Raw genomic sequence first — 11,114 nt, 5'->3', positions numbered from 1 at the left:
GAAAACTTGCAATTGGACTTTCAAATTGTGGGCTTTCAAATTAGATCTTTACCAAATAAATGATGGCCTTTCAAATGATATTAAGAAGATGGGCTCCTCAAAAAATGGGCCAGCAAATATTGTACATGGGTTGGCACGAATTGGGTCTCAAAATATAAAATTAAATATAAAGTGATTAAAAATGGTATTTGTACTTAAATGGTGTAATAATCACTTTAAACCCTAATTACATAACAAATGCTCTAATAAATTATCATTAGAAGTGTACATTTTTGGCACTTATCACAACCCCCAACCAACTTATTGCTAGTCCCTAGTAATTCAAGAATTCACCAACCACTATCACTAGAACAAATCATTCTGACTAAATCTCATACCACCCATTCTATCTTAGTGTAAGGTGTAGTGCATAACGAATTTAACATAAATACGTGACTTTAATTTAATCTTAACACAAACACTGTAATATCACAAGAATCATCAGACTTAATGAATAATTAATATCAAGAGATTTTATTTATTGACTCTCTTTTTTTCTTTTTTTTTATTAATTTTTAATTTTATTATATATATATATATTTTTTATCCAAATCTCAAAACTTGAACCATACATGAAAAAATATTTAAAAAATATATAATAACACAGCATTTATCGTCTTCTCAATCCTAAAAAAATCCTAAAAACTGAAAAAAAAAAATCAAAAACCCCAACACCTAAATCAAAATCTAGATTTCACCATCCTTGTCGCATCCTAACGGCATCTTGGCCTTTGCCGGTTTGCCCACGTACCCGTCTCCCATGCCCGACTCGTGCGATACGTCATACGGTGTTGGTTTGATAGAAAGTTCTTGGTGGATCTGGAGTCAACGAGGGTTGGAAACATCATGCGATACGTCATACTTGCATCGACACGTTTAATGTACTTCATGCATGATTTTTTATTTGGTCATTGAAGACGAACCCTAACTTCACGAATTAGAGATTTTGTTTTTTTTAGAGTTTTTTTTAATGGGGACGAAGATAATGATGTGTCTTTATTTTTAATGTTGAAAAAAAAAGAAGAAATATACAGTCACAAGTTTGTCAGGCCACATAATATATAATAATACTTTTATATGCCACATCAACGAGTTGGCTGTCCAAAATATAAGAAATCTGTCCGAGTGATCAATATGAAAGAAAAAAATTTTGGGTTACTAACTTGAAATGTTTGATATTTTGGTGATCAAAATAAAATCTTTGGTATTTTTCAGTGACCAAAAATTTACATAGCCCCTGATTCTTGGTTTTTTAGACCTAATAAGAGCACATCCACCACAAGATTCTTTTAAGTTGAAGCCCTACGTAATGATGAGCATACACATTGGGTCAAACACTGATCAACCGGGTCGGGTCCAAATTGGGTCGCCGAAATCCACCACTGGGTCGTGAGGTCTCACGAATTCTGGCAGTTCAAATATTGGTCAATCGGGTTGGGTCAATAGGTCCACATTGGGTCAACTTCAATAGTAAGCGTGTATTATTGACAATTCTGTCTTCATTGTATTCAACAGAGTTACTGAAATTAATGATTTCCCAATGGTTAATAGGATATAATAGACATTACTCATTTGTTAGAAATGATTATATATATATATATATATATATATATATATAACAGAGTTAATGAACAATTAACAGGAATTGTAGAACAAAGTAATTAGTACAAGATACATATTCCATGGCCACAGTAAGCGCTGGAAAAACAACAACAGAGATAGAAAGCACACGATTCAATGCGTACGTGGGAAATGATAAACCACAAGTGAGAATTTATTCTGGATAAAACGTAATTCCTTTTGTTTTTACTCAACATGTGTAGCTTGGTAAGGGATGGGGATTAAATAAAGATCATTTTTTCTTCGAACTTCGATACCAAAACGCTCCGTCATGTCTAGTTCTTGTGGTTTGATGTTGTTAGGGAGCTTCCAGTCAAAATGGTAGAGTAAATTTGCAAGCGTAAGCTCAACGTTTGCTAGTCCGAATGATATGCCAGGGCACATCCTCCTTCCAGAACCAAATGGGATAAATTCAAAGTTATTTCCCTTAAAATCAATCGAACTATTAACGAATCTCTCAGGAGAGAACTTCTCGGCATCAATCCAGTACCTAGGATCTCTTCCAATAGCAAATGCATTAATGATGATTTGTGTTTTGACAGGTATGTCATAACCAAGAATCTGACACTTCTCTCTGCATTCTCTCGGAAGTATCAAGGGAAGGGGAGGGTGTAACCTTAGAGTTTCTTTGATAACTAGTTTCATGAATTCTAGCTCTTCGATTCTTGCTTCGTCTACACATCCTTTTCTATCAAAGACCTGCCTCACCTCCGCTTGAGCCTTTGCCATTACTCTCGGATTTTTTAGCAACTCTGACATTGTCCATTCTACTGTCGAAGAAGACGTTTCGCTCCCAGCAATGAAAATGTCCTGAAAGATATATTTCATTCAATAGGTGAAAATCGACACAATTGGAGCCAAATTCTATTAGCTTCACATCGACCACTTACCAGTATAATTCCTTTGATGTTCTCTGTTGTTAAGGGAAACTGAAATTCTCCATGTTCTTGAAGATTTAAAAGAACGTCGATCAAATCTTTGACGACCTCCCCATTGGAATCGATTCTAGACTTGTTGCCTTTTTTTTCAATGATAAGGCTTTCAAGTATCTCATCAACTTCGTGATGCATTCTCTCAAGTTGAGTCTTCATCAGAACGATCGTACGAAAGAATTTTATGGAAGGGAACACATCAGCCAAACTGAAACCTCCTAAAACCTCTGCTATTTGTTTTACAAGTGGTACAAATTTTTCGTGCCTCTTGTAACTCCCACCAAATGTTGCCATTGAAGTGATCAAATATGTTGAACAGATTAACATCTCGGTGAGGTTGATTTCTGACCTTGACTTTGAAGAAATGGATTTAACAAGCTCCGATACCTCTTCGTCTCTGATCCATCGCATTGCTTGGACCCTTTTTCCACTGAAGAGTTCCATTGTGCATATTTTACGCATCTGTCTCCAGTATTCTCCATATGGTGCAAAACCAATATCGCTGAAATTATATAGCAGGATCTCTGCTGCAAGGACATAAGGTCTTGAAGCAAAAATAATGTCATGGGTTTTCATTACTTCTTTGGCAAATTCTGGAGCAGAAATGACTATGGTTGAGACTTCACCGAGCTGAAGGTGCATAAGAGGTCCATATTTGTTGGCCAAGTCTCTTAACCGACGATGAGGCAAAGAGCAAATCATTTGGTGCAAGTTTCCTATCAGGGGTAGCTTCCGTGGAGAGGGAGGGGCCACTGAATTTGACTTCTTGTTTTTCAATTTGCTGCATATTCTTAGCAGCACAAATAGGAAAACAAGGTCGCCCAAGAGAATTACAGGAAGAGAGAGAATTTGATTATCCATTTATGGAGGTAAAGCTATTCGTTTTTTTACTGACATATACACATGATCACCTACTCTTTTTATAAGAATCTTGTATACTGCAGAAGATACCTCATAAGTCCATATTTTAGTGACATACACATGATAACCTACTCTTTTTATAATACTATTGTATTTATTTTCTTATATTAACCAGCAAAGATAAGAGAAATAAAAGATTCCCTTCTTGTAGAACATGTGGTCTGGTATCACTAGTTACATGTGTAAGACATGCCTTATAGACAATGTAGGTAGTTGACATGCGAGGGAGACTGTGCACTTGATATGAAACATAAGTGATAGAGATCATAGTTAATGATATCCCAATCATTCTAGTGATTGATATATCACTCTCTGGTTCAATCACCAGATTTTGTGGATTCCTACACTTATATTAATCAAGGGACAAGATGAATTACTGTGATGACTGGGATCTCTAACTTTTTTGGGGGATTGGGGGTTCATAAAATCACCTACAATGTTTTTAATCTCATCCCTCCATTCCATCCAATGGATATGTAATAAGTATTTTAGGTCTCTATCGAACAAAAGATAGGGTAAAAATTTCTCTCAATCTCTCCGCCTTCGCTCATTCTTCTTGGTCTCTGCTTATATTATTTCTTTCCTCTTTCTTCTTCCCTCGTCCCTTACCTTTCATTGAAGTCTTTATCTCCTTAGCCGCAGCAACGACCCGGAATCAAATTTCCCATGGATAGGTGGTTAGGGTGTGCGATCTCCTTTGACTTGAGCTTGCAGATGAGTTCGACAGTTTTCGATGATTCAGATGAGTTCGACGATTTGTGATAATTCGGATGAGTTCGACAAACAATTCTTCCATCAATTTATTTATGGTTTTTAATTTTTTCTAGGTTTAAGGATTTTTTTTGCGACAGCTTATGATTTTGAAATTCTTTTTATTAAAACTAAGAACGAAAGTTAACAAAAGACATAAATCTGAGACTGATAATGAAAACCCTCTTATTTCCAAAAAGTAAGATAGCAAAATCTGACATCAATTTGGAAAAATTTTCTAACTCTTTACCATTCATCATGATGACGATTTTATGAACAAAGGGGTCATGAGGAGTACATGAGATTGGTCGCCCCTGAGGTCTCTCTCGTATCAGCCTTTTGTCAGTGAGAGACAAGGAGTGTTGATCGGAAGAGAAAGGGAATAGGGAAGAGCTCGCAAACGGTTGCAGAGTTACAGAAAACTTTTATCCTAGCACGAAAGAAGAAAGAAGGTTTTTACCCTACCTTTCGTTTGATAGAGACCTAAAATACTTATTACATATCCGTTGGATGGAATGGAGGGATAAGATTAAAAACATTGTAGGTGATTTTATGGAAATGGATTGCAGGGCCCAGCCCCTTTTTTGGATATGAAAAGGAATCATAGGAGGAGATTGTTGGCTATGTAAATGTGATTATAAGTCCATATTGGTCAAGTATGACAAAGTTAATAATACCTAGGGCTTTGAGTTTGGACGGAATTCGAATGTGCATATAAGCTCACATTGCAACTAGGTTCGCGGGCATGTCCAATTTTGTTCCACTAAAAATGAGTAGTGTTATAGAAATAGACAGTTATAGCATGAACGTTATCTGAAGAACATGTTTGAAACACTAATCATTCACTTCGGTTAGACATTCAACAAGACCAATACATATTAGGGTCCGTTTAGTAGAACGTGTACCCAATGGTGTTACTAGCGGAATACGGTGGGATGCTCCATTGCCAAATGGGCAGAAAATGACAGCGTATCATTTCAACCCAAAAAACACATGCTCACAAACTGAGCTTTTTTTTATAGGAAAAATTGCCAATGAATACGCAATTGAAAAGATATGTTCAAATAAGAACAAAAAATATTAATAAAAACAAAGCTCAATGAATTACCTATATGTCCCTCTTCATTTTAAAATTTGTAAACTATTCAATTGACTTTTTTCCTATCCATATTTCTTCATGCGTAACACTAGGGGTGGAAGTTCGGTTTAACGGTTCGGTTTGAAACCGGAAACCACGAAACCGAATATTTTCGGTTTGTTGTTTTTATAAACCGGATCAGACCGTTTAATATGTACAAACCGTTTTAAACCGAACCGAAAATTTCGGTTTGGTTTTCGGTTTTACCGGTTTAAACCGGATAATTATTTGTATTTATGAATTTCTTATCTCTGAACCTGTAAACCTACATTATGTATCTGTTCTAATTGGGCCAAAGAAGAAAATTGGGTCAAAAGACTAAAGAAATTGGGCCGAAAGACTAATTTGTATATATTGTTTTATTTATATAAAATTATAAAAATATTATTAAACATAAATTACTATTCGGTTTTCGGTTTGAAACCGAATTATAATTGTTGAGACCGGACCGTAAACCGAAAACCGAATAACATGCATTTTCTAACCCGAAACCGGACCGTAAACAAAAAAACCGCACCAAATGATTTTTTCCGGTTTGGTTTACGGTTTGGATTACGGTTTGGTTTGGTTTTTTACACCCCTACGTAACACCACCAAGTTAGACTTCGTTATGTTCTTAAATGGAACTTCAAAATAATTTATCTCTTAAAATACATGATGAAAATTTCTTCAAGCATGACATCATCAGATTGAACTTTTTTATTTTCTTAAATGAACTTCAAAATGATTTCTTTCTCAAAATACATTATAGATTTAAAAAAAAATTATATATTCTAAATCAGTTTAAAAAATCCTTTCATACAATATCACGCATCCGTTTATTCTAATATGAAAAAATCTCGCATATCTAAAAGATCGGTAAATAGAAAATCAAAATGACCGACCGATTGGTACGTTAAATTTATGTTAAAAAACTGAAAAAAAAAAAAAAAACCTCCAAAAACGTGTTGGGCCACCATATATTGACTTACACATACGCACACTTCCAAAAACGTGTCCAATTCTTTTAACCAATTTTCAGAATTCCAAAAACATGTAGGGCCACCATGTATTGGTTTACACATACTTCCAAAAACATGTCCTATTCTTTTAACCAATTTTCGGAATTCCAAAAACGTGTTGAGCCACCATATATTGGCTTACACATACTTCCAAACATGTCCATTTTCTTTTAATCAATTTTCAGAATTCCAAAAACGTGTTGGGCCACCATATATTGATTTACACATACTTCCAAAAACGTGTCCAATTCTTTTAACCAGTTTCTGGATCGGGTATTACAAAATTAATGTAAAATTAAGCTATCATTGGAATCATCAACTTTTGAGATATCAAATTAGGTCTCTAATAATTATCCTAATCAAGTTTCAATCCAATGCATTATATGATACAATATTCAAGAATCACAAAACCAGATTTTTGTAACAACAATCTGTGCACAGATTTTGTAACACCAATTTCACTTAGCAAATCAAGTCGAAATTCGACGAATTCGGTATGTAGTATCACAATACCCTAATGAATACTATATCAAAAATTTAGATCAAAATTCAAATTCTAAGGCAGCCTGCTATTCACGGACAGATTAGAGTTCAGAAAATTCTGCAATTCAAAACATTTGTCCTAATGGTTTAGAGAAACCTCCACTAATACAATTAACAACCTCAAGCAAATGATCAACACACGGGCAGAAAATGAGTTTTGATGCAAAGTCTTGCAATGACCAAAATGGTTTAGAAAGCAATTAAACACTTAGTCAATCTAGAAGCAAGTAATGCAATCAAGGAAATAGACACAAGTATTTTACACTAGTTTGGAGACTCTTCTCCTATGTCTACTACCTAGGTTCACCAACCTACGATTTCCAAATCTACTAGGGGTGTGGTTTTCACGAGAGCTCCACAAAACTCACAAGGTCACCCTTGAAACTGAAGATTTCAAGACAATCTTTAAACTTTACAGCCAAGGGTTTCAAGCATTCCCTCAAACTCAACCTAAACAAGGTTTTACCCAATGAAGGGACTTTTACAAGTATAGGCTCAAATGGGTTCTCACAAGAATAGCACTAAGCTAATGAGATGTGGAACTCTCTCAATACAACCAATATACCTCACGGGTAGGATATGAATGAAGAATAAGGAGGATTTTGAATCTGAAAATTTAAAGCCAAATGAGAAGCACTCTCTCTTTGCAACAGCAAAATAGTGAGGAAGCCTTTAGAGTGGCTTGAGTGGAAGCTTGGATTCAATCGTACAAAGTAGCTTGAAAGCTTTGAGAGCAAGAATTTCTTGAATGTAATTTTGGCTTCTTGGAGTTGGAATGGGTACCCTCCTTTTGATTCACCAAGCTCTTGCATTCTCAACTGTTGGATCAAAGCTAGGTCTTCATCTTGACCTTTCATGTGGAGCAAGTAGTTATGGCCATTGGATCAAAAGCTCATTAAATCATGGCTTTGCAATATGTAGCCGTTGGCATGCTTTGATTTCAATACCAATATTGCAAGCAAGAATGTTGTCTCATGCACAACCATTGGATTCACCTTTAAATGATCATCTTAACCCTTCAAGTCTTGTTGTAATCTGATCCATTCATGATTTAGACCAATTCAATCTCAGCCGTAGATTAGTGTACGTTGGAGTATGTAGTCTTCAAGAATATCTTCATAAGCTAAGTCTTGTTTGGTTGCACCAAAGATTTCTTCATTGTACCTCAATTTCCTTCTCAAGTATAGCCAAACAAAGAGTATGTCAATTCTAAAATGTAGTACACAGTAGGTTCCATGTGTTGGTCCTTTAAAGAGAAAGATGATGTGGCTCATTCTCCTCCATGTCTTTTGGCTCTACACTTTGTCTCTTGTATTTAAATGACCACCAAACTTTTAAATGACCACCAAAATTCGCTCAAATATTAGACTCCTTCTAGAAGCTTAATCAATTAAATCCCAGCAAATATAAGTCCACTTATAAGTTTCTAGATAAATTCCATGCACAAGATGATGTTGCACAACTTGTCACCCTTGGGTCCAATGCACCCTACCATGCACAGCTTCAATTCTTCACATGATAAACTGAATATGCAGCTCAATATACTCCATAGAATTAGCCCTAAAGCTGGTTCCAATCAACAATCAAATATGTCCTTAGTGGAAGGTTGATGAACATAGATTTTTCTTGGTTTCCTAGAACTTCAAGCTCATACTTGAAAACTGGATCATAATCACTGTCCAAACTGAATATTGAGGCACATATGACCATCATGATGATTCACCTACAAATAAATAAGAGGCAAAACTCTCCAATTATATGTAAGCTCAAGGAGCTTCATGTAAAGCACTTAGGTTAATCATATTCAAAAACAACCCAGAAAATTCAAATTACTGCATGATAAATCATTTTATACATATTACATTGTTCATATAAAATTTCATAATAATCAGGAATCTTTTGGTCACTCAACTAAGCAAATAGCTTAAAATAGCCGAAAACCGATAAATTCCAATTGTACAGCAACTGCACTGTGCAGCCCCTATGTGTGGCGGTCTAAATTTGGCCGTTAAGCATTCATATAAAAGATCACAGTGGATAAAATGTACACACCAAATTTTAAGTCAATTGGTTCACAAATAACAAAGTTATGGCCTAACCAAGTTGACTACACAAATTGGGCACATACAGCAAACTCAATCTAAATGACATTTTCTCTTGAATTATCCTTAGTCAAGTATGTTCATAATGATGAAAATAAGTTGCATAAAAGTTTACATGTAAATCGGAGTTCATTTGGTTCACCACATTCATAAAGAAACACATATGCACAAAACTTAGGTTAAACCTAGTTTAGATGGAATTTAAGCATATGACCAAATCTAAGTATAATGCACTCAATTTCATTTAATTCTTGTACTAGAACATATAGTAGACCTTCATGGGACAAGTGGTTCAAGTTATTAAAATATGATAAATCAAAGTTTGTAACCTTAACGTAGTCCATGTATGTTCATTTCCAAAACTGAATTTCCAGCACCATGGAATGTGTCAAAGAAGATCAATTTTCAAGGGCAAAAAGATACTTTTCGTCCCTCAACTATGGGGCAAGTTTTATTTTTATCCCTAAACTTTTTTTCTCTCATTTACATCCCTCAACTATTGAAAAGTATCATTTTCGTCCTTTCTAGTGAGATTGAGGTTGGGAAAAACCTGATCTGACGAACAATATGATGTCACGTAGGATTTTTCAATGGCCAGATTTATTCGAGGGATAAACATGGTACTTTTCCATAGTTGGGGGACGAAAAAGGAAAAAAAAAGAGTTAAGGGACAAAAATGAAACCTGACCAATAGTTGAGGGATGAAAAATACTCTTTTGCCAATTTTCAAGTGTGTGACACAAGACCAACACTTACATGATAGGCACAAACTAGCACTTAGCACATAAGGCCTTTGGCCACAATTTACTCAAATGTATAAGATCAATAACTTGGTACATGTAAACATTTAAGCATAAGCATTTAACCAATGAATCGATTACACAAGATATGGTTCACATGTATGTACGATCATAAATCCAAGGCATATTATGCACAATTAAGATTAAACAATCAACATATAGTTTGGCAATATACAATTAAAGCATATTTACTAGCAATTTAGGATGTGTTCAAGTCAAGCATGCTCACACACATTTTGGCATACTATCATACACAATCATAAAAAACACAATGTTGACCTAGACACTAAGTCTTGGTCCAACAACCCCTGATAGGAAACATTCACCAAATGATTGGCGCTCTGCCTCATCGTCACCTACATGATTTAGCCAACAAATATGGACCTCTTACGCATCTTCAGCTTTGTGAATTGTCCACCATTGTCGTTTATTCTCTAGAAGTCGCCAAACAACTAATGAAAACCCATGACATTAGTTTTGCATCAAGACCTTATATTCTAGCCATAGATGTCTTGTTCTATAACAATAGTAATGTGGGGTTTCCACCATATGGAGATTACTGGAGACAGACACGCTAAATTTTGATAGTGGAGCTCTTAAGCGGAAGAAGGGTTCAAGCTTTACAATCGATCGGAGAGGAAGAGCTATCGCAATTTGTTAAATCCATTTCTTCAAATGCAAGGTCAAAGATCAATCTCAACGAGATGTTAATTTCTTTAACATATGCAATCACCACAAAGACAACATTTGGTGGGAGTTGCGAGAAGTATGGAGCATTTGTACCACTTATAAGAGAAATTGCAGAGGTTACTGAAGGATCGTGCTTAACACAAGAGCGGGGTAAATTGTATCCCAAATTCCGATTGAAATCCCCTTTCATAATTTCAACAAATAATCACCAACTAACAATTAACACACAAATTATGCCTCCAATGGTTATCCTACTCCAATTTCAATCAAGTACAATATGTGATACAATAAGTAGTGGATGTCAAATGACTAAACAATCAAGAATCACTTAACAATGTCAAGAACACAAATCTGCGCACAGATTTAGTAACATCAATTTCACCTAGCAAATCAGGTCGAAATTTAACAAAGTTTGGTATGCAATATCAAAACACCCTAATAAACACTATATCAAAAATTCAGGTCAAAATTACAGCTCTAAGGCAGTCTGCTAGTCACGGACAGATTTGGGTTCAGAAAATTTCTGCACTCAAAATACTTGTCCTAATAGTTTAGAGAAACCTCCACTAATGCAATTA

General features: G+C 35.3%; 1 protein-coding gene across 1 annotated transcript; it reads right to left on the bottom strand.

Moving 5' to 3' along the window:
- Positions 1–1,655: 1,655 nt before the first annotated feature.
- On the bottom strand, positions 1,656–3,451 carry LOC119986062 (premnaspirodiene oxygenase-like). The gene is made up of 2 exons (XM_038830609.1): positions 2,550–3,451; positions 1,656–2,469 (listed from the first exon to the last, which is right to left on the bottom strand). The coding sequence occupies exons 1-2, from the start codon at positions 3,291–3,293 to the stop codon at positions 1,846–1,848; spliced, it is 1,368 nt and encodes a 455-aa protein (XP_038686537.1). The 5' UTR covers positions 3,294–3,451; the 3' UTR covers positions 1,656–1,845.
- Between the last annotated feature and the right edge of the window lie 7,663 nt (positions 3,452–11,114).

Source organism: Tripterygium wilfordii, chromosome 19, assembly GCF_013401445.1.
Source record: "Tripterygium wilfordii isolate XIE 37 chromosome 19, ASM1340144v1, whole genome shotgun sequence".
Taxonomy (NCBI): domain Eukaryota; kingdom Viridiplantae; phylum Streptophyta; class Magnoliopsida; order Celastrales; family Celastraceae; genus Tripterygium; species Tripterygium wilfordii.
The sequence above is the reverse complement of the archived record's forward strand: the minus strand, read 5'-3'. Positions and strand labels throughout refer to the sequence as shown.

Coding starts and splice junctions, on each gene's coding strand:
- LOC119986062 (XM_038830609.1), bottom strand. CDS start 3,293: ATGATTTGCTCTTTGCCTCATCGTCGGTTAAGAGACTTGGCCAACAAA. Junction 2,470..2,549: donor ACATCAAAGGAATTATACTG/GTAAGTGGTCGA, acceptor TATATCTTTCAG/GACATTTTCATTGCTGGGAG.